The sequence below is a fragment of the Eptesicus fuscus genome, chromosome 13, assembly GCF_027574615.1.
Source record: "Eptesicus fuscus isolate TK198812 chromosome 13, DD_ASM_mEF_20220401, whole genome shotgun sequence".
In the NCBI taxonomy this organism is placed as follows: Eukaryota; Metazoa; Chordata; class Mammalia; order Chiroptera; family Vespertilionidae; genus Eptesicus; species Eptesicus fuscus.
This window is the reverse complement of record NC_072485.1, coordinates 78,822,368-78,845,858: the sequence shown is the minus strand read 5'-3', so window position 1 is coordinate 78,845,858 and position 23,491 is coordinate 78,822,368. Positions and strand designations below refer to the sequence as shown.

At 53.0% G+C, this 23,491-nt stretch overlaps 1 protein-coding gene across 6 annotated transcripts; it reads left to right on the top strand.

Moving 5' to 3' along the window:
- Nucleotides 1-833: 833 nt before the first annotated feature.
- Nucleotides 834-23,452, top strand: DPP3 (dipeptidyl peptidase 3). 6 transcript variants are annotated; one of them, XM_008146906.3, is made up of 18 exons: nt 834-885; nt 2,015-2,292; nt 5,909-5,998; nt 6,494-6,631; nt 7,163-7,237; nt 7,754-7,847; nt 11,629-11,759; nt 11,865-11,995; nt 12,072-12,130; nt 13,553-13,747; nt 13,914-14,026; nt 14,316-14,408; nt 16,128-16,190; nt 16,289-16,413; nt 16,526-16,646; nt 17,699-17,878; nt 20,062-20,224; nt 22,893-23,452. In XM_008146906.3, the coding sequence occupies exons 1-18, from the start codon at nt 834-836 to the stop codon at nt 23,063-23,065; spliced, it is 2,274 nt and encodes a 757-aa protein (XP_008145128.3). In that variant the 3' UTR covers nt 23,066-23,452. The 6 variants fall into 6 exon arrangements, with proteins under 6 accessions (XP_008145128.3, XP_008145127.3, XP_054581320.1 ...); XM_008146905.3 differs by having other exon boundaries at nt 845-885; nt 2,018-2,292; XM_054725345.1 differs by lacking the exon at nt 22,893-23,452 and adding an exon at nt 22,462-22,554 and having other exon boundaries at nt 845-885; nt 2,018-2,292.
- The last annotated feature ends 39 nt before the right edge of the window (nt 23,453-23,491 follow it).

Sequence of the window (23,491 nt, the reverse complement as noted above, 5' to 3'; positions counted from 1 at the left end):
TCCTCACAATTCTCCCACTAGGTCCCAGCTGGGCCCCAGGCCCTCCTCCAGTGAGACCATCCAGACACACAAGGGTGGATCTCAGACCCGGCTCTGCCCTGGTCAGCCTTTCTGGGTCGCAGGCGGCTTTCTCATCCATCAGGCGCCCCACAAGCAGCAAGAAATTGCCAGGCCCCTGGCTTCCTTGTGCTGAGAAAAATGAGGCTCAGAGATGTTCAGCGGCTGCCGCCACCCACGCTCCCCGCCCATGGTGAGTCGGTGGTGGTGCAGGCACGGGTGGGACCATCTCAACCCAGGCAGCAGCCCGCTCGCCCCGGCAGCCTGTGTGTTCTGCCTGGAGAGCTTGGCCGACACCAAAGAATCTCCACCCACTGGCCATCGAATCCAGCGAGGGCGGGGGAGCCACATCATCCCCACTGTGCAGGCTTCCACCGGCAAAACACTGAGGTCAGGAACCGGGAAAACCCCAAAGGAGATCGGGGTCGAGGCTGTGTGTGGGAGGCGGGAGTGGCAATCCCTGGTGCTCCGTCAGTGACACCCATGCCGCCCCGCCCGGATAGGGGACCTTGTCAGCCCGGCCTGCCGGCACTAGGCCGCGGCCAGGCCCGCCACGCAGGTTCCCGCCCCGGCGCGAGCACCACCTACGGACAAAAGGCCAAGGCCGCAGGGTCCCCACCCCCCAACCCCCGCGCGACCCCAAAGCACCGGGAAGCGGGGAGCGAGCAGGCCGGCGGAGCACGCTTCCGCGCTCCTATTGGCTGAAGGTGACGCCCATCTGGATCCCGAGGCCCGGCAATTGGCCGGTGGGGGAGGAGTTCGCGGAGCCCCAATGAATGGGGGAGCCGGAAGCAGGAAGTGAGTTTGCGATCGGAGCCGCGGCTGCAGGTGAGGCGCGGCGCCCGGGTTTCGGGTCATAAGGTGTCATCCTCGGGGGACAGGGCGAATCTGGACCGGGTGCAAGATCATTCCCTTTCTAACCCCCATCCAGTTCCCCTCCTAAAGCCATCGAGGCCCCGAGGCTGAGGAATGCCCCTGGCAGCAAAGGGTTAACGCCCCTTTCAGAACCTGGGTGATTGTGCTTTTGGGGCGGAGCATGGGGAGCGGCGGGGGATGCTGGAAACTCTGTACCGGTGAGGGAGGGAGCACGGGGTGGAGAATGTCCTGGGCTGGGAGACCCCTGGGTCCCTACAGGCTGGGAGACCTTCCTAAGTTACTTGGTCTCGCTAAGCCTCAGCCTCCCTCGCTGTAAAAAGTGAGTTTTCTGCCAGCCCCGAACTTCCGTGGCTCTGTAGCTCCCCCGGCCGAGCCAGGGAGAGAGCAGCAGGATGCAGGGGACAGATCCTGGGAGCATTGAGAGAGGAAAAGGAAAATCCTTAACTGCTGTAGGTACGTTCCGTCAGGGGTGACCTTATCTAATTTGCACACCCACCTGGTGAGGTTGGGGTTGTATCACTGAGGCGGAAACGGAGGCCCAGAAAAGCGAAACAGTTGACTTGATTTTAGGAGTCTGGGACTGAGCCAGGATTGGAACTGGGTCTTCCAGCTGGTAGCCTGGGACTCTGTCCTTGTGAACGAGGGGTGAGTGGAACTGAAGAATCTGCAGGAGAATGTTGAAGGCCAGGAGGTCAGAAGGAGGGGGTAGCCAGGAGAAGGAGGTGGGCTGGGAGTCTAGAAATGCAGGTCTCTGCTTCTGACTCTTCCCTTGTGTTACTAGGCACAGCTCCTAACCTCTCTGGGCCTCAGTTTCCCCATCTGTAAGACTAGGTAGTGGGATTCAATATTTAAGGTTGAGGGGTCACAGGCCAAATATGGCCCACCAATGTATTTTGTAATTTCCTTGGGTGAGCCACCTAACCTTCTCGGAGCCTCAGTTAGCATATCTGGTGAATGGGTACAATGACATTTCCTTCCTCATGGGCTTTTGGGAGGATTAAATGAAGTCATGAGAGTGCAGCTCCAGGTGTGCAGTTGGTTTGGTGTCAATGATGGCTGTGACGATGGTAATGGTTCTCAGCAGGACCCATGGCGGACACCCAGTACATCCTGCCCAATGACATCGGCGTGTCTAGCCTGGACTGCCGCGAGGCCTTCCGCCTGCTGTCGCCCACAGAGCGCCTCTATGCCCACCACCTGTCCCGCGCTGCCTGGTATGGAGGCCTGGCTGTGCTGCTGCAGACCTCCCCGGAGGCCCCCTACATCTATGCCCTGCTCAGCCGCCTCTTCCGTGCCCAGGATCCGGATGAGCTCCGCCAGCATGCCCTGGCTGAGGGCCTTACCGAGGAGGAGTATCAGGTCAGTTCTTTCAGGCCAACCTGCATTTCTTAAATGGTCTGTGGGTGTGAGGGACCAGGAAGGAGGGGTATAAAGGTCTTTCTCTCTCTTTGGATTAAGACCCAAAATTACAAATACTGGAGCCTCAGTCTTCTCATTTGCAAAATATGCATGAGGGTAGTCTATACCTCTTAGAGTTGTGGTGACCTGCCTCCAAGATAAAGTTTGGCTGCAGTGATTATAACAGGACTGTGAGAAAAGAAAACAGCTGGGGATTCAGAGATGGTAGAGGAATGAGGCCAGGGTAGCAATCAGGTCTGTGTCTGGACCAGGTCCTTTACCATATTTGTGTCCCTGGGCACAATATTCTTCCTGTCCCTGGTTTTTGTTTGTGGGTCGGTTGGCCAAAAAACACATGAATGCATTCTTAATGTATTGCAAAGATCACTCATTCTCAGTGCCTTTCCCAGAGGTAGCCACTGAGGACAGCAGGGTAGACAGCCTTTTCAACCCTCTGTGTCACAGACTCCCACACGTACATGTGTACATGTCTCAGTTCCCTCTTTTCTCTTTTACATAAATGAGATCATGTTCTTCTGAGCCCTGCTTTTTTTCACCAAACACCATGTCTTGGAAATTTTTCGTGGGATACATATAAACCCACCTCATTCTTTTTTATTGGCTGTGAAGCATTCCACAGCAGTATACACTATAATCAATACGATCTTTTCTTTATTGCTGGACATTCATTGTTCCCGGTTCTATAAACAGTACCACAATGAGCATATCTGTGCACATGGGTGAGTAGGATCTATTTCTAGGAGTAGAATTGCTGCGTCAGAGACTGTACATTTACCGTTGATGGGTGCTGGTAAGTCATCTTCTAAAAAAAGCTTCACCGAGACTGTATGAGCCTGTGGCCTGCTTCCTATATGTAAAATGAAGGGGTTGGATTGCTTATCTCCGAGCTGAGGGCCAGGCTGTTTCTTCTATCTTTTTCAAACTTCTATCTTCTTCCCAGCTCTAGGCCTTGATTTACTCATTCAAAGAGCTAAAAGCTGGGGAACTGCAAATACATGGAAAAGCGCTACTCACGTACTACTATTTCCGGTGGGATTCCTTTGTTTGTAAGAAGCAGAAACTCACCCCAAATTGACTTACATAAAAAAGGAAATCATGACTTCTAGTTTCTGGCCCAGCATGTAAAGAGCTTAGAAGTCTCCAGTCTGTCCTAATGACAAGTTAAAAAGCTGGACAAACTGAAAATCAGCAACTCTTCTTAGATCGCTGGGAGAAGTGAGGCACAGGGCAAACTCTTGTCCCCCAAATTGGAGAGAGGCAGGCAGGACAGAATTACAACTTATCAGAGCAAAACTTCATGAGCAGAAACCTCCACTGGAACCAGTGCTGGGGGAGAAAAACCTGAGCTGTAATTGGCGACTTGCTCAGTGTGGACAACTCTGAGTTTTAAAAACTCCAGAGGGACCCAGTCATACTGGGCGCGGGGGGGAGGGGCGGGGGCCGGGTTCCCCACACTCTTGAAGATTTTACTTCCCGAATCTTGACCTAGTTCTCAGAACGAACCTCCGAGGTAAAGCCCCTTGTGCTCCCGGCAGGTGGAGGAGAGAAGGAGCCATGTTTGAAATGTGTTCAACATTCTGCTCTTAACATTGCCCCCAGGAGAAACTATTTAGCCAGAACCTTATGGTAGGTTTTGTCAGAACATGACTGACCTGGGGGGAAGGAAAGAACCGACTCCAGCCCACTCTAGCCATCCTGTCCCACCTAAGAGGGGAGTCAGGGGCGGGGAACTGTGGAGCACACGGGAAGTTCTCAGTCCAGAGGCAAGGGCTCACTGAAAGGCAGACCTGCCTGGCCCTGGGCGTCAACCGATAGACCAGAAAGTCACGGCTGGATTCCGGGTCAGGGCACATGCCTGGATTGCAGGCTTGATCCCCAGCAGGAGGCATGCAGGAGGCAGCTGATCAATGATTCTCTCTCATCATTGATGTTTCTATTTCTCCCTCTCCCTTCCTCTCTGAAATCAATAAAAATATTTTTTTAAACAAAGCAGAAGCAAAACAAGAAAAACAAGTCAGACCTTTAAAATAAATAAATAAAAAGTAAAAGACAGACCTTATCGTGGGATCATAGAATGCTCTTCCTGCCCCCAAACCTACTACCACATTCCTGAAGCCCTCTTTACAGCAAGCAGTTCCTTTTAGCCAGTGCATCATGTCTGGTTATCAAGAATACATTTACAAAACATACCAAAGGCAAAAAACATGGTTGGAAAAGACAGCAAACATCAGAACCAGACTCAGATATGACAGGAATGTTGGGCTTCTCAGACCAGGATTTCACACAACTCTGATCAATATGTTAAGGGCTCTAATGGATAAAGTAGGCCACTGAAAGGAAGATGAGCAATGCAAACAGGTGGGAATTCTGAGGAAGAACCCTGGGTAGGCCCTGCTGGAGGTCAGAAACACTGTAACGGACGTGAAGAATGCCTTTGAGGGGTTTATTAGGAGACTGGACCCTGCAGAGGAAAGAATCTCTGAGTTTGGGGATATCTCCATAGAAACCTCCAAAATGGAAAAGCAAAGAGAAAAAAGATGGGGGATCAGAACAGAATATGCAAGAAGTGTGGGACACCTATAAGAGGCATACATTTGTGTAATGGGAATATCCGAAGGAGGAAGGAACAGAAGAAAATCTGAAAGAGTGATGACTAAGAAATGTGTTGCCAGGGGACCTGTTTTGCAGGCAATGTTAAAAGAAGTTCTTTAGAGAGAAGGAAAGGATATAGGTCAGAAACTCATATCGATATGGGTGATGTAGGAAGAGCACTGGAGAAGGAATAAGTGAAGGTAAAATAAAAGCTTGTTTTTTCTGATTCTCAGTTGATCTAAGAGAGAGCAATTTGTTCAAAATCATGGCAACAGTGTATTCAATTACATGTGTCTGTCCGTATGTAAATAAAACTTATGCATGTTACCTATAAGTGAAATAAATGACAGCAATGATACAAGGGAGGGAAGGTGGGAATTAGGATAATTTTTTAAATTATAAGGTACTGCCACTACCCAGGCAAGTGTATAGTGTTATTTGAAAGTGGACTTGGGTTCGTTGTAAATGTATTTGGGGGGGAAGGGAGATGTGAGGCTTTGTGGCCGGAGGAAGGGAGACTAGATTTGGGGCCAGCAAAAGCCATAGAGTAGATGGCCAGTGCCGCCCCAGCCCTACCGTTAATGCTTCCGGTGCCAGCTAGCTGCCTGCCAGGTTGGGGGCAGAGGACAGCAGGTTTTCTGCACAAGGAGGCGGTGTTTAAACTGGGCCTTGAGGTCATGTGGGACGGCCGCAGGTGGCTGAGAGGGTGCTGGGCAGAGTGGGAACAAAGGGGAGGAGCACTTGGATATGTTTGGCTGCTGCTGAGACCAGTTTGGCGGGACAGTGGGTGTGTGAAGATTGGTCTGTGAAGGTAGGTGGGGGCTTCTCAGGATCTGGGTCCTGCCCCCAGATTTCCCAGCCTCACCCACACTAGTTCCTCTGGGTGTTACCATCTCAGGAGCGAACTCTCCTGGGTGGGGAGGCTGTGCCTCCAGGTGTCTGATGCCCACTTCCCCCCCCCCAGGCGTTCCTGGTCTATGCCGCGGGGGTCTACTCCAACATGGGCAACTACAAGTCCTTTGGCGACACCAAGTTTGTGCCCAACCTGCCCAAGGTGAGCTGAGGGAGGGCTGGGGAAGGTCGGGGTTTCGGGGCCAGTGGGGTAGGTTTGGGGCCCTGAGCAGAGCATTGACCCTGTCACTGCCATCTGCATGACCTCGGATCAGCCACCCAGCCTCGCTGGGTGCTGCAGCCTCCTCCTGGCCGTGCTGACCCAGGGGGTGGGCTCTGGAAACTCTTAGGTGCTTGCAAAAATGAAGCTGTTGGCATGGGGAGTCCCTCCCTGGGACTGGGGCCGCGGCAGCTGTTGCACCAGGGCTCCCTGCCCTTCCTGTGTACACGAACTGCCTGGCGATCGTGTAGAAATGCAGCTTCTGATAGAAACGTCTGGGGTAGGGCCCGAGGCTTGACATTTCCCGGGCACTGCCAGTGCTGCTGGTCCATCGGTCGCTGGAGGTCTTACATGGTGGGATAAGAGCTTGGGGCGATGTGGAGGCTCCGGGGGTGGTTTGGGCAGTGCGGCCAGGCCAGTGGACTCCTTCCCCGGCAGGACAAGCTGGAACGCGTGATCCTGGGGAGTAAGGCCGCCCAGCAGCACCCAGAAGAAGTCCGGGGCCTCTGGCAGACCTGCGGGGAGCTCATGTTCTCTCTGGAGCCGAGGCTTCGCCACCTCGGGCTGGGGAAGGAGGTAAGGCAGTGGAGGGCTTCCTTTGAGGCTACCCGGTGAGGTGTAGAGAGAGGCAGTGGGCTCTGCCCTGCACTCATGAGGCTAAGCGCTCCCCACCTCGGGCCTCAGTTCTGCCATCTGCAAAATGGAAAGCAGCTTGGATAGAATGCGTCCCGGCACCCTGGGATGCTGTGTGCAGACAGAGGGAAGGAGGGAAGAGCTGAGGGCTGAGGGAGCTGCAGAGGGAAGGAAAGGAGGGGGTCAGGCTTCCCGGCTCTTGGGAGCTGCGTGGAGTGAGCATCCTGGCGCCTTGGAGTTGGGCCGGCCTGCGAGAGGCTGGAGCAGAGCTGCGGGATGCTGGAGCTGGGCCTCTGTTTCCGCTGTTTGATTCACAGTTTTTCTCCTGGAAAGAGATGGAGGGGACGGGGTGGAGGCTGCTGAGGGGATGCAGGAGGCCTGGGGCTGGAGAGGGGGCACTGGGAAGAGATTCGCCAGCCGCCCCTGCAGTCCCCGACCTCCGCAAATCCTTTCCATCTGCCCCCTCCCCCACAGGGCATCACCACCTATTTCTCTGGGGATTGTACCATGGAGGATGCCAAACTGGCCCAAGACTTTCTGGACTCACAGGTTTGGGGAACTTGGGGTAGTGGTTTGATGGGGCCCCTTCGCCACTGGCACTTACTCCTGGGTCTCGGCTTGGGTCCTGGACGCCCCCACCCTACCCCACCCCACCCCACCCCACTCCACCCCAGGCTGAAGGGCCTTATGACAGCCTCCAGACAGGTCGAGGCAGAACGTCAGCTGCTGGGGGGTCACGTGTGGGGTTCACCTCCCAGCTCAGCAGCTATGTGACCAGTTTCTTGGTCTGTGAAATGGGCCCTGCCTTGCGTAGCCCTGGGTGAGCTGTCATGCGGTGCCTGGCACAGTTGAGTCAGCACTTAGTAAAGTTAGTGCTCAGTGTACTGAGCGGAGCAGGAGCGTTTCCCCGGCTCTCCCCGCTCCCAGCCAGCTTGGCCAGGGCCCCTGGAGCCCCGGCCTTTGGCTCCATATCTTCTCTCCTCGGTGTGACTGGCTTTCCCTCCCCCTCCCCACAGCCCTCTCCGGACTTACTCTCCCTCATACCCCTGCCCTGGTCTTTTCCAGAACCTCAGTGCCTACAACACACGGCTCTTCAAGGAGGTTGACCAGGATGGGAAGCCCTGCTATGAGGTGCGTCTGGCTTCCGTGCTGGGCACAGGTGAGCTCCTCTCTCTATTCCATACGTGGGGTGATGAACTTACTACACTGTCCTTCCAAATACCGCTCAAGGTACCCTCAGGGTAAAGCCCAAATCCGCCTCTACTTTGTTATTCAGAACTCTTTGGTTACAAGTGAGGAAATCTTTCAAATTTGTCTAAACCCAAAGGGGACTTTACAGACAGGGATAATGAAGAAGCCCAGAGTATGAAGGCTTCAGGCACAGCTGGCTCCAGTTGCTCAGACAGTAATCTCAGAAAATTTCTCTCTTCATCTCTTGGCTGGACTCTTTAAAAAAAAAAAAAAAAAAAAAAATATATATATATATATATATATATATATATATATATATATATATTGATTTCAGAGAGAAAGGGAGAGGGAGAGAGAGATAGAAACATCAATGGTGAGAGAGAATCATTGATCGGCTGCCTCCTGCACACCCCCTACTAGGGATTGAGCTCGCAACTCAGCATGTGCCCTTGACCGGAATCAAACCCGGGACCCTTCAGTCCACAGGCCGACGCTCTATCCACTGAGCCAAACCAGCTAGTTGGCTGGGCTCTTCGACTTCATCCACAGCAGGCTGCTCTCATAGGTCCTGCTGATACTGAACACAAAAGGGTCCGAGCTGCCCGCCGCTACCAGAGTCCAATAAGTAGAGACGAGGTTGAACCTTTATGGTGCGTTTTGTTAGTCAGACAGCCGGCCGCCTGAGAGAGCGGCAGGTGTAACACCCTGAAAAGACCACTCTGACATTTCATTTCAAACAAGCTCTGATGTAGGGTTAGGGGGTGGGGGACAAAATCTGAAGTTAGTGAGTTTCCAGGGTCTGCCTTCTTCCATCGTCCTTGCAAAGGTTAGCCCAGAGCGCTGTCTTCCGGCACACAGGTCCTGTCCCGGATCTGGGCTCTAGCTGCCTATCTCCAGGGCCTGTTCCTCCTCTTGCAACACATCCTCCAGTTTCCCCGGGTCTGTAAAAACAAAAAAATCTGCTTTACAGTGAGTAGGTGTTAAACAACTGTTCTATTAAACAACTGATTCTATTTTTATTACGTGCCCCTTCCCTCTCACTGCTAGCCACCAGTCTGGTCATTTCAGCAGAAGGAGGGTTCTTTTCTCTCAGAAATTTCTTCATAAGAATCTGGGAGTGACACTGATTTCTCTATCTTGGGTCCCATATTTATCTGTGAACCAATTCCTGTAGCCAAGGGCCAGGTCCCTGATTGGGTAGACCTGGTGCCAAGCCTACCTTGGAGCGAGGCAATGAGGTCAACTCCTCCCCCCTGAACTGGAGGTGGCAGTGGTAGGGGGTTCTCAAAGGAAAATTGGGGTCTGTTTCCAGGGGAGAATAGATGCAATATGGACAGAAAAGTCCAGACCCCTATGAGGACATTTGCAATCTGGTCCTCCTGTTCCTACCCACCTACAACTTCCCAGCTCCCAGCCTCATTGCTTTCTCCCAGTCTCCCCCTTAAACTCTGTGCCCCCAGTCATGCTCAGCGGCTTCCAGTTCCCTGAAAACCCCTTGTTCTCACATATCTCTCCAGGGCTTTGCACAGTCTGTTCCCCGCATCCTGCCTGGAATGCCCTCCCTCCCCTCCTGATGACATCTGCTCATCCTTTAGGCCATGCCTGGACAGCATCCTCTCCGGAGTATCTCTGTCTTCCCATAACTGAGCCCTGAACCTTCTCCTTTCCCATCAACACTCCTAGTGATGTCCCAGTTATCTTTCTGTTTTCTCTACTTGACTGCAAACCCCTTGAGAAGAGGGACTGTGTTTCATTTATCATTGTCTCCCCACTGGCTAGCACTTGGTAGCTACTCAGATACTTGGTGTGTGGATAAATGAAGATGGGTGGGGAGCTACGTTCCTGATGGAGGAAACAGCACGAGCCAGAACAGAATGTTGGGAAAGTTTAGGAATTAGCAAGTAGTGTGATTTGACTAGAGAAGAGGATATTGGGTCCAAGGGAGTAGGAGTAGAGAATACCAGAATATAAACTGGGCCTGTGCTTATAGGATGCAACATAGGACAGTGGTTAAAAGTGTGGCTTTGGTGTCAGGCTGCCTGAGTGTATCAGTTATCTGTTGCCGTGTAACAAACATCCCGCAAATTTAGTGATATAAATGACCTTTTCATGCTCACGGACTCTGTGGGTTAGGAATTTGGATGGGGTATGGTAGGAACAGCTTGCCTCGGGTTGACAATTACTGAGGCCTCAGCTGGGAAGACTTGGAGCCTGGAGGTAACTCGACAGCTGGGGCTAGAATCATCTGAAGGTTTCCTTACACGTCCAGCGGTAGATACTAGCTGTCTGTCGGCTGGGCTCCAAACGCCTCACATGGCTTCTTCATGTTGCTCTCGGTGGCTGGGCTCCAAGGGTGAGCTCTCTAAGACAGCGAGACAGAAGCTGTGTCTCCTTTTATGACCTCGCCTCAGCAGTCACATGTGTCACTGCTGCTGCAGGCGCAAGCCTGCCTACTTTAAGAGGAGGGAATATAGCCCCCATGTCCTCATGGGAGAAGTCACATTGGGAGATGGGCAATACTGTGGCTATCATACACACACACATACACACACACACTTATATTTTGTATAACCTGTAAGTATATTTTATTGATCATAGGCAACAAGTAAAATACAACAGTGTATCAGGATTCCGTTGCTTCTGTAATAAATCACAAATTTAGTGGCATAAAACAACATAAATTTATTCTGTTATAGTTCTGGAGGTCCGAAGTCTAAAATAAGACTCGAGCTCCTTCTAGAGCCTTCTGTGTGGGAAAGATGTGTTTCCTTGCCTCTTTCAGCTTCCAGCGGCTGCCTGCATTCCTTGGCTCATGGCCCTTCCTCAGTCTCTCCAACTTCTTTCTTCTCTTCTCGTATCTGCCTCCCATTCGCCCTTTTGTCTCCTTATAAGGACCATTGTCATTACATTTAGGGTATGGCTGTATTTTTTTTTTTTTTTATTGATTTTTTACAGAGAGAAATAGAGAGGGAGAGAGAGTTAGAAACATCGATGAGAGAGAAACATCGATCAGCTGCCTCTTGCACACCTCCTACTGGGGATGTGCCCGCAACCAAGGTACATGCCCTTGACCAGAATCGAACCCGGGACCCTTGAGTCCACAGGCCGACGCTCTATCCGGTTTCGGCATGGCTGTATTTTTAAAATACAATATGCCACACTGGGTTTGAGTCCTGCTCGGCCACTAGCTGGCCTGTGTGACCTTAGAAAACTTAATTAACCTAATGGTGCCTTAGTTTCCCCATCTATAAAATGGAGATAATAATTTCCCTTTCCCCCCAGGATTGCTGTGAGGCTTAAATGAGTAGCCACATGTAAAGCACTTAGAATATTTCATGTTACCTAATATGTCTATATATTTTTTTTAATCCTCACTCGAGGATGTTTTTCCATTGATTTTTCTTTTGAGAGGGTGGAAGGGAGAGGGAAAGACAAAGAGGAATATCGATGTAAGAGAAACACATTGATTGGTTGCCTCCTGCACTAGCCCTGACCAGGGAGGAGCCTGCAACTGAGGTACATGCCGTTGACGAATTGAACCTGGGACCCTTCAGGCCACAAGCCGACCTAGCCACTGAGCCCAACTGGCTTGGGCCATAGCATGTCTATTTTCGAAGATGGGAGTTTACACTAATTTCTGTAGGCAATGGGCAGCCATGGAAAAGCTTCGAATAAGTGTGTCACGGCAAGAGGCCCGCTGGGGTGTTCTGCACTCGCCTTTTCCCTGAGCGACGCCCCTTTTCCCTCAGAGCCGGCTCTCGACTCCGAAATGACTTCCAAGTTGAAGAGCCACGAATTCCGGGGGAGCCGTTTCCAGGTGACCCGGGGGGACTACGCGCCCATCCTGCACAAGGTGGTGGAGCACCTGGAGAAAGCCAAGGTAGGCCTGGCGGGCCGAGGTGTGCGGGCTCCAGACCCTTCTGGGCAGCTCAGGGGGATGGGGGGGGGCGTGGCCTGCGGCTGATGAACCTCTTCTCACCCCCAGACGTATGCAGCCAACAGCCACCAGGAGCAGATGCTGGCTCAGTACATAGAGAGCTTCACCCAGGGCTCCATCGAAGCCCACAAGAGGGGCTCCCGCTTCTGGATCCAGGACAAAGGCCCCATCGTGGAGAGGTGAGGGGCCCAGCCTTCACCCCGCCCCACCCCCCTCCTGCCCACCCTCCTCCATCTCTGCCCTTCTCTCCCCCAGTTACATCGGGTTCATCGAGAGCTACCGAGACCCCTTTGGTTCCCGTGGAGAGTTCGAAGGTAACTTCTAGGAGGCGGGAGGTCAGATTGGAAACCCTTCCCCTGTGTCCCCTGAGGGGTCTCCCCCTTCCCCTTGGCAGTAATCATAACACTGACAACTGCCAGCCGTGATGATGCACCATGTACAGGGCACTTACCTATATTGGCTCATTTAGACACCATTATCCTATGAGGATTTCTGTCCTCACTTTACAGATGTGGGAACTGGAGCACAGTAGGTGGGTGGCCGAACCCGGGTGCCTTGGCTCTGAGCCACTTTGGTGCTGCCTCTGGTGTCTGATCTGGACACAGGCTCTGTCTCTTCCACGCCTGGCTTTGCTTCTCGTCAATTAACCCCATCTCTGAGCATCAGTCACTCCCTCTGGGTGTCGGGGGAGGGAGATGTGTGCTCAGCACATGCCAGGCACATGAAAGTGCTGGGACTGGGTGATTGCGAGCATAACTGAACCGGACTCGGCTGCTGTTGTCCCAGGGCAGGTGGCAGGCTGCCTCGGCCCCCGTGCCCACATGCTCCACAGGACCCACCTGTGCAAGGCAGGGCAACCCGTCTCTGCCAAGCTCCTGGACGTAGAGTCTGGAGCATCCAACTGCCAAAAAGCCAGAAAGATGAACTTGGGAGGAGAAAGGAAAGCCCCAGTAGCCGACAGGGGGCTTGGATCTGAGCCCATAGACCCAGGCCCAGGGACAAGGTGTGCGGGAACAGGCAGGCCAGGGGCCCGAGGGGGAGACAGATGTGCACGGCCACAGCTTTCCTGCCTGGGTCCTGGTTCACCAGGGCTGTTCTGAGGGCTAGGACCCCAGGGCCTCCTCAGCAGCCTCGAGCTCAGAGGCCTCCCCCATCTTTTATGTAACTCATTGTGTTATTAGAAAGGTAGCCCATGTTCATGGTCAACAATTTTGAAACTACAGGAAAAAAACTGATTGCACCCACGCCAAGGTTAAAATTTGGAATATACTTTTTGTCTTTTATTTTTATATAGAGCTGTACATGTTTAAACACATACGTGTGTGTGTGTGTGTGTGTGTGTGTGTGTGTGTGTAACTTAAAAATCCATGCGTGTTGCAAGTAATTAGAACAATCCAGAAGTCTGTAGGACAGAATGTGAAATCCCTCCTTTACGGCCTTCGCCACTGCTCCTTCAGTCCCTTCCACGGGGAATCCGGTCTCTCTCCACCTCCCCCTATGTACTCCCACAAACGCCTCTAAGATTCATCTCAGCTGTTACCCAGCGAAGCCCTTCTCCCCGATTCCAGCCACCCCAAGCAGTGAGCAGGCAGGGTCACTGCTCTCCCCAGTGGCCAGCACAGGGTTCTTGCATGCAGCAGACGGGCGCTCCGTGCTGAAGACCAGCGGGTGGAGGGGTTGAGGAGGGTGAGGGCCCCTCCCAAACCCTGCCAACCCTCGCCCCCTCCTCCCTGCAGGCTTCGTGGCCATGGTGAATAAGGCCATGAGTGCCAAGTTTGAGCGGCTGGTGGCGAGTGCGGAGCAGCTGCTGAAGGAGCTGCCCTGGCCCCCGGCCTTCGAGAAGGACAAGTTCCTCACCCCAGACTTCACCTCCCTGGATGTCCTCACCTTTGCTGGCTCCGGCATTCCTGCCGGCATCAACATCCCCAACTGTGAGCTTCCCCGAGCCCCCAGGAGCCTCCATTTAGGGTCTCCCCCCTCCTCCTCCACACTCGCCTGGCCACAATTGCCCTGCTCAGTTCACCATCCCAGCCTGTTGCCCTTGTCTAGATTCCTTGTCTGTGACCCTTCTCTCCGGCTCCCTCCTGCCCTCTCCAGATGACGACTTGAGGCAGACAGAAGGCTTTAAGAATGTGTCGCTGGGGAATGTGCTGGCCGTGGCCTACGCCACACAGCGGGAGAAGCTCACCTTCTTGGAGGAGGAAGACAAGGTGGGCGCTGGCAGCCGAGAGGCAGGCAGCCTAGTGCAGGGTCTGGGGAAGAGCACCGCTTCTCAGCCGTGTGACCTGTGACTTCAGAGCCTGTTTCCTTACCTGCCAAAGGGAAGCAGTCCCTTCCTCCTGGGCTGTTGCAAGGATGCGGTGGGCCATGCGGTGTCCACTGTGGAGCCTGAGGTGTCGTAGGCCTTTACCAAACGTGAATCGTGCTGGGCCCTCGGCGTGGCAGGCTGCATGGCCGGGGCGGGACGTGGACAGTGTGGGCCTCTGATTGTCTTGGCAGGACCTGTACATCCGCTGGAAGGGGCCCTCCTTTGATGTGCAGGTGGGTCTGCACGAGCTGCTGGGCCACGGCAGCGGCAAGCTCTTCGTGCAGGTAAGGACTTGGCCGGTGGGCCCGGACACAGGCCTACAGCTCCCCTGCCCCTGATCAGCCCTTCTCGGGTGAAGCTGCTCCAGTATTTGCCTCCAGGGGCTTTGGGGCAGGTGGCGAATATGACCTCCTAAGCAGCGAAGTCCCTATCTCACCGTCCCCCAAAATGTCCCAGAAGCTCCAAGGATTGAATGGGACCTGCAGGACAGGACAGCTGAGGTCCCCCCACCACAGAATCTCCCCCACAGGAGGAATTGCTGGGCTCCTGAGGGGGGGACTCGGGCCACCCCGGGGACAAAGAGGCTGGCAGGGGACAGTCTGCTGCTTCTGGTCCTGAGGCTATAGCGCGGTCCGTCTCTGTAGTGCGGTTCCTAGAGCTTGTACCCCTCGGGTATTGTAGGGAGCCGCTTCTCCCCAGAGCAGCCCCTTCCTGCCAGCTGCTCAGAGTGGCTGCAGCCCCCGAGACGCCCACTCAGGGAATGTAAAAAAGACAGAGGCTTTCTCGCATGCTGAGAGATGCCCATTGTGGCTGCCCAGCACAGAGCTGCAGAGATGAGAGAGCTGGAGGGGATGGTGAGGGCATTGAGAGTGTGGGCTCTGCTCCCTGTGCATGGGGCTGCCCACCAAAAGGGGAAGGAAGAACCAGAGCTGGGTCTTGGGATCTGGGCCTGGACGTCAGGAGGATTCAAGGAGCAGCTGGTGAGAGTAGCCGTCTGGTGTCAGGCCTTGTCTGGGCTTTGAAGTCACGGGGAAGTAGGGACACACGTGAAGTCTGTTCCCCTCACTGAGTCTCAGTTGACATGTCTATAAAATGGGATTCCTGACCCCTACTCTATGGGCTGTTGTGAGGAATCACAGCAAAGCCCTGAGCTTTCCTGCCACACAGAGGCCCTTAGTAAGAACACATTATTATTATTTTTTAATATATTTTATTGATTTTTCACAGAGAGGAAGGGAGAGGGATAGAGAGTTATAAACCTCGATGAGAGAGAAACATCGATCAGCTGCCTCCTGCACACTCCCTACTGGGGATGTGCCCGCAACCAAGGTACATGCCCTTGACCGGAATCGAACCTGGGACCCTTGAGTCCACAGGCCGATGCTCTATCCACTGAGCCAAACCAGTTAGGGCAAGAACACATTATTAAGAGACAGTGTGCACAGGGGTTGTGTGCTCTGATTCTGTTTCGGGGATCTTAGTTTCTGAGCCTCAGTTTCCTCCTCTGTGAAGTGGGGTAATAATAGAACCTTCTTCGGAGGGTAGTTGTGAGGACTGAAGGGATGATGCATGAAAGATGCTTAGCACATGGACAGGACGGTGAGGGTGATGCTTGTTCGAGGTAGAAGAACAGGAGCTGGGCTCTGCCCGCCCAGGGAGCCGGCGGGGAGCCGGAGGGAGGAGCCGCGGGCTCGCTGGCCCACCCACTGGGACATCTTGGCTGGGGTCTGGAGACCTGGGGCCGGGTCTTCACATGACATGGGCCTTCAGCTCGCTCTCCCTGCCGTGGGGCAGTGGCCGTGGGTCTTCCTCCTCCCGGGGCTGTGAGAGCGCAGCGGGTGCCACAGGACTCAGGTTTGGAGGCGGCAATGTGTCCGCTCACGGCTCCCCAGTCGTGTTTCTGGGCCACTTGCCAGGCTCTTGGAGCCCAGGCCTGAAGACCCGGACCTGGGCCCGGGCACCTTTTCCTCACCCGCCCCGTGTCAGTGACCCTTCTCTTGCAGGATGAGAAAGGAGCATTCAACTTTGACCAGAAGACAGTGATCAACCCAGAGACAGGGGAGCAGGTGAGGGTGGCCTCGGCGGAGCCCCAGGGTGCTGGGAGGGTGGGCACAGGTGGGGTGGCAGCCATCCTTCAACCTGCTTCCTGGGTCTCCCCTCCCAGATTCAGAGCTGGTACCGGAGCGGGGAGACCTGGGACAGCAAGTTCAGCACCATCGCCTCCAGCTACGAAGAGTGCCGGGCAGAGAGCGTGGGGCTCTACCTCTGCCTCCACCCCCAAGTGCTGGAGTACGAGCTGCAGGCGTGGGGGCTGCCTCCTCTTGGGGCGGAGGGGGCCCAGCAGGGAGGGCAGGGTCCAGGCAGCCTCCGACCCCCCTGCCACCACCCTTCCTGTCCCCAGGATCTTTGGCTTCGAGGGGGCCGATGCGGAAGACGTGATCTACGTGAACTGGCTCAACATGGTCCGGGCTGGGCTGCTCGCTCTGGAGTTCTACACCCCTGAGGCCTCCAACTGGAGACAGGTGGGGCCCTGGGGGCTCTCAGGAGTGGGGGAGCCTGAACTGGGGGCCAGGATCAGGATTCTGGGTGCAGGGATGGGACAGTCTAAGAGCACACGAACTGGGTTTCATCTCAGACTCCACTGCGTATGGGGACAGGTCACGTCAGTGTCGTGTGAAATGGGAGTAATGAGCTCCCCGCCCACCTTCGAGGGAAATCAAATGAGATGGTTTTACTACGACTCCCAATAGATGACTAGCTTAAGACTTACTCTGTGCCAGGCCCAGCTCTAAGCACTTTACATGAATTAACTCATTTGTCCCCAGTACCAACCCCGGGAGGTAGGTACTATTATTACTGTCATTTTAGAGATGAGGAAATCGAGGCCCAAAGAGATTAAGTAACTTGCTGGTGAGTAGCAGAGCCAGGACTCAAATCCAAGCATCTGCCTCCAGAGCCATCAGGCTAGACTGCTCGGTTACCAGATGTCCTTTGGAAATAGGGTAAGCAGTAGAATGTTTTAAAAAGTCAAGTAAGTATGCTTTCAGGAGGCACTATTATATCATCAAAAGAATACGCATTTTAGAGTCGGGAAACAGGTCTGAGTGAGTCCTGGCTCTCCCTCAGCAGCTGTGTGACCCTGAGCAAGTCACGTTACCTCTCTGGGCCTCTGTTTTGTCATCTGTAAACTGGGAATAATGATGCCCTCTCTGTCCCGCTGTTGACTGCAAACTAGGTTGTGGAGGAGAAAGTGCTTGGGGTCCGAGCGGTGAGGCCACTTGAGGATAACTGCTCTCACAGGGGCCGAGTTTGGAGCAGCAGAGGGCATGCTGGTGGCCAGGGGTGCCCAGGTCCTGCCTGGAAATGGCCTCCGTGTCCCCCAGGGCAGCCTGCCCTCCCTTATGAGCAAAGGAAGGAGGGGGCATCTGAGGGAAGAGGGATAGGCAGAAAAGGAGAGAATACAGTAAGGATAATTGACAATGAGTAAGAACTATATATATCAGGTCTTGGATCAAACACTTAATAGATCTTACCTCAGGGCTACAAGTGACTCCTCTCTCCCTGGCCCCTGCAGGCCCACATGCAGGCGCGGTTTGTGATCCTGAGGGTCTTACTGGAGGCTGGCGAGGGACTCGTTACCATCACTCCCACCACAGGCTCCGATGGACGTCCCGATGCCCGGGTCCGCCTTGACCGCAGCAAGATCCGGGCAGTGGGCAAGCCCGCCCTGGAGCGGTTCCTACGGAGACTCCAGGTACTCGGAGGCCTCTTGCCTTGGAAGCCCCTCCGGACTCACCCTACTTCTCCACCCGGTTTCCCCGTTTTGCAGATGATAGGACTGGCTTCATAGGCAAGCCAAAAGGCTCTACGGACGAATTGTAGAAATTAATAAAAGAGTTCAGCAAGGTTGAATAAAGCCCCAAGAGGATTTTTCATGGAACTTGACAAGCTGATTGTAAATTTTACTTATTTATTTATCAATCCTCACCTGAGGCTATTTTTCCATTGATTTGTGGAGAGAATGGAAGAGAGTGGGAGAAACAGAGAGAGAAACATCGATGTGATAGAGACACATTAATTGGTTGCCTCCCACAGGCACCTGGTCAGGGCGGGGGATCGAGCCTGCAACTGAGGTACGTGCCCTTGACTGGAATCAAACCCGGACCCTTCAGTCCTTGGGCTGATGCTCTATCCACTGAGCCAAACTGGTTATGGCTGCTAGTAAAATTTAAGTGGGAGCACAGAGGACTATGAATAAGAGCCGAGACACTCCTGAAGCATTATTGGGTTCAGTGTTGCACTGGGGCAGCAACAGACACGCTGACCAGTGGAACAGAACCAAGAACCAGGCATCGACTGTTTGGCACATGGCAGACGTAGCATTGCCGATGACTGGGGAAAGGAGGGACCGTTCCGGAAGTGGTGCTGAGGCTACAGGCTGTCCTTATTGAGACTAATTGGGTTTCTTCCTTATACCATACACAAAATCAGTCTCAGAGAGAGTCAAGGTTTAAATGTGAAAGGCAAAGTTTTAAACTGACCTCAGGATAAAAGAATTTCTCCAAACACGAGAAGCATAAGCCAAAAGGAAAAGATTGATCTCTTTAACTCCATCAGAAATAACTTTTGTTCATTACAAGTCACCAAGTGAGAAGATGAGTCAAACTAGGATAGGGTATTTATATGTTAGCATATATATTAACCAAGGTTAGTATCTAAATATATAAACAACTTTTTTGGAAAAGTGAAGAGCCCAGCTGGTGTGGTTCAGTGGTTGAGTGTTAATCTATGAACCTGGAGGTCACGGTTTGATTCCCGGTCAGGGCACATGCCCGGGTTGTGGGCTCCATCCCCAGTAGGGGGCATGCAGGAGGCAGCCGATTGATTCCCTCTTGTCATTGATGTTTCTATCTATTCATCTCCCTTCCTCTCTCTAAAATCAATAAAAACATATTAAATTTTTAAAAAAGTGAAGAGCCCAGTCGGTGTGGTTCAGAGGTTGAGCATCTACCTATGAACCAGGAGGTCACAGTTCAATTCCCCAGTCAGGGCACATGCCCGGGTTGCGGGCTCGATCCCCATTGTGGGTGTGCAGGAGGAAGAAAAGACAATCCAACAGAAAAATAAGCAAAAGTCATGACCAGAGAGGAAAAGAAGAAGCCACCAATTTATGGGAAGATGTTCGATCTCATTAGCAATCAGGGAAGCATAAATTAAACCATGTGAGATTTACAACCTTGGTAAAAATGAAGACTGCCCGCAGCAGCCCGATATGCGGGGCAATGACTGCCGCCCGCTTCCCCGACTGAGTTAGTGCGACGTTGGAGAACGACCTGCGTGTTGCCTGTAAGGTTGCACGGTCACCCGGCCTCCAGACCATCGAGTCTCCTGGACATTCATCAGACAAGGCCGCCCCAGCAGTACTGGGTGGCAAAAGCCCAGGTTACCCAGCAACAGAAGAGGTTCCCTTGTGAGTGTTTACTAGGGGAATACCATACAGCGGCATGAACTAGGGCTGCACGCATGAACACAAGTGAATCTCAGACATAACTTGAGCAGAAAAAGCAAATCACAGAACACGGCAAAATTTACGTACCGTATGGTTGAGGGGAAAACAAGGGAACAAAAGCACAGAACTGGGGGCTGTTTCTTCAGCCCGGAGGCCACAGGGTGCAGTCAAGGAAAGGCAGTTGGACTAACTCTTTAGCTGGGTGGCGGTTGTATGGGTGTCTTGTTCTTTATAACATATGTATTAGATATTTTAATAGGCACTCACTATGTGCTAAGCACTTAGTATGCATTTCTATCCTCTTCAGCAGGGCAGCAGGAAGGGCATATGTGGTTCAGGGCTGGGCGCCATCAGCTGTGGCCCCGGCCGAGCCCTGTGGATGCGGGGTGGGCGCCCACCCGGCACTGACTCCTTCCGCCTTCCCACAGGTACTGAAGTCCACAGGGGATGTGTCCGGAGGCCGGGCCCTGTATGAGGGGTACGCGGCGGTCACTGATGCTCCCCCCGAGTGCTTCCTCACCCTCAGGGACACGGTGCTGCTCCGCAAGGAATCTCGGAAGCTCATCGTTCAGCCCAACACTCGCCTCGAAGGTAACGGACCCCTGGGCCTCCTTTGGTGGGGGCCACGCAGCCCTATGGGAGCACAGAGGAGGCCTGCAAGTGACCAGGGGCTCAGGGAAGGCTATCTTGGGTGACTTCTGCCTATCTCCCTGCCACAGTCCTCCTCATGCCAAACCTCAGGCCAAAACCTTGGCATCTACCATCACCACCATCACTACCACTGCCCACGGTCATGCTGATTATAAGATGGCAACAGAAGGTTTGAGAAAGGCCAGCAGAGCCAGGGCTAGTGGAACATACAGAGCCCAGGGGGGCCAGGCATGGTACCAGAGAATCAGACCTCGCCCTGAAGTGAGTCACATCGGGCAGTGAGTTGGGACCCAGCGGGCCGAGTGGAACGCAGGGGACAATGTGACTCAGCAGAGCCAGGACAGAGATCAGTAGCCCTGTGGTCCCTCTTCCTTCTCAAGTGATGATCCCATTCCCAGAAGCCCTGGCCCTGTGTGCATTGCACTTGGATCTCTTGTATTCAAAGCCCTTGGGGATCCCAGCACCTGCTGATTCTCTTTCCCTCACCCCTTGACTCGTCTACCCTGACATCTGGCTCACGAGGCACCTATGAGGAGGCGGTGCCAGTCAGCGGTTAGAGCAGGAGCTTCGGAATTGCTCTGTGACGTAGTCCTAGCACTTGGCTGCTCTGCGCTTGGGTGTCTTCATTCATAAAGCCAGCCTTGATGTGTGCTTACATTATAGTGAGCCTGAATTAAGTACTTCCTTCAAGTTCTAAGTGCTTTCCAGGGACCAGCCCTTTAAATCCTCACAATAATCCAATGAGGTAGATATTTTTATTACCCCATTTTACAGATAAGGCAATTGAGGCACAGAGAGTAAATTACTCGGGGGCTTATAGCTCTATATTGGAAGAGCCAAGAGTGAATATAGAAGTGTTTCCTCTTCACTACCACATCCTGGGCAGCAGTGAGGATTAAAGTCAGTAATTACCGCCTACTGGTGAGGAAGAAGCATTTGAGAGGCTTATCCTAAACTCTTTACACTCCAGAGGCTCCATGAGCTTTGGCCCTGGCCCATTGCCGACCTCAGCGACCCTCTTGCCTGGTTCACCGCCCTCCAGGCACATGGGCCTTTCCGTCTCTCCAACACCCTGAGCTCGCTCTGCTCCTATAGCGCTTGCACGTGTTCCTTCTGCTTGGCGTGGTCCTCTCCCAGATCTTTGTCTGGATGGCTCTTCTTGTCATTTGGGTCTCTATGTAATGGCACCTCCTGGGAGAGGCTGTCTCTGACCCCTCAATCTAAAGCAACCCCTTTGGTCCCTCTTGGCTTTCTCTTCTTCATGCGCCCCTCACTCTGCCATTTTCCTGTCTGCCTCGTCTCCATGACAGCAGAAGCAGCATATCCCCTGCACCTAGCACAGGGCCTGGCACACTGGAGCTGCTCAGTGCCTGTCAAATGAGTGAATGAATGAGTGAATGAATGAATATGAATCATGCTAGGCACACAGTAAGGGCTCGTTACATGGACAATATCATCATCACTTTGATTGTTCTGCCCTGCAAGGGCCATTGGGGATCAAGAGGTGAATCGGACCCAGACCCTCGCCTCAAGTAGTTCACAGCCCATAAGGAAAGCCTGCATTAGTACCCAGGAGGTGCAAACCGTGGTTTGAACAGGTAGAGAGAAGACCACATCCACCTTCAAGGGAGTCAGGGAAGGTTCTGGGGAGGAAGTGGTGATTACACGAGGCCGAAGGACAAGTTGGATTCTCTTATTTCTTGTTTATTTTTATTTTTGTTGTTGTTTGGATTTTCAAAGGTAGTGTTGGTAGTGATGATGATAGCTAACTTCCTAGGACTTTCATACGCCAGGCTCTGGGTAAAAACTTCCCATGGATTAACTCCCAACAACCTAATGAGGAAGTAATTGTCCCCATTTTTCAGCTGGAAACAGACACAGAGGGACTGTGTATTTGCCTGAGGCCACACAACTAGTGGGTGGCAGGACCAGAATTTGAACTTGGGCCATCTGAACTCAGAGCCTGTGCTCTTAGCTCTATACAGGGCACATTGCCACAGAGCACAAGGCACTGTGGGGGGAAGTGTGTTAGAGGGAAATGCCTCCAGGAGTATTCAGAGGACCCTCAGAACTGCCCCATTTAACAGATGAGTAAATAGGTCAGAAATAACGCTGCTGGTGGTAGCTAGCGCTTCTGGAGCACTCACTTGATGCATTATTATATTTAATCACTACAGCTCCTTGAGGGAAGCGGTACTGTGCTCACCCCCACTTCACAGATGAGGAAACTGAGGCTTAGAGGTTGAGAAGCTTGTCTGAGGTTCCACAGTGCACAGAGGTTAAGCAATTGCTGGACTGTAAGTTCCTGGAAGCCAAGGACAGTGTCTGTTTATCCTGGCATGGCACCTGGCATACATCTTTTATTAAATGAATGGATGAATACAGCATTGCATTAAATACTCCCCCTCTAATATTTCCTTCCTCATAGGGTTATTGTAAGGATGAATAGATAATAAACCTAAAACACTGGACACAATTTTTGGCACATGGTAAGAGCTCAGGAAGAACTAGCCGCTGATGATGGTGATGATGATGATGGTGATGATGACAATTCTGCTTCCCTATTAAGACTTTCTCTGCTGCTGTTTTCTCTCCATCTCCTCCCCAGGCTCAGAAGTGCAGCTTCTTGAGTACGAGGCCTCGGCTGCTGGTCTCATCCGGTCCTTCTCCGAGCGCTTCCCCGAGGATGGGCCTGAGTTGGAGGAGGTTCTCACCCAGCTGGCCACAGCCGATGCCCAGTTCTGGAAGGGCCCCTGTGAAGCCCCATCTGGCCAGGCGTAAAGCAGATTTGTACAGCCCCTCCCCCACGCCATCAAACCAAGGTTGCAAGTGGCCCCTTTTTTATGTGTGCATCAGGGGCTAAGGGAGGGGCAGGAGCTCAGGCCTTGGTGCTACCTCAGCTGAGGGTGGTGACATTAACCCCTTCCGTTTGTCAGCACTTTCCACTTTACCAACTACTTGCCTGTGTTATCTCATTAGATCTGTGCTGCCCTCTGTGGAACGGGCAAGGCAGGGCAGGGCGCCTTATCCTGTTTCCCACATGAGGAAATGGAAGTTCTGAGAAGTGACCTGTCTAGAGAGCCTGCAGGACTCAAAACCTCTCCCTGTCTAGTGCTCTTCATGTATTACTTTTATAACCAGAAAAAATAAATATTAGAAATAAATAAATATTGTGGTCTGAGTAATTTCTCCTTGTCTTTGCTTCAC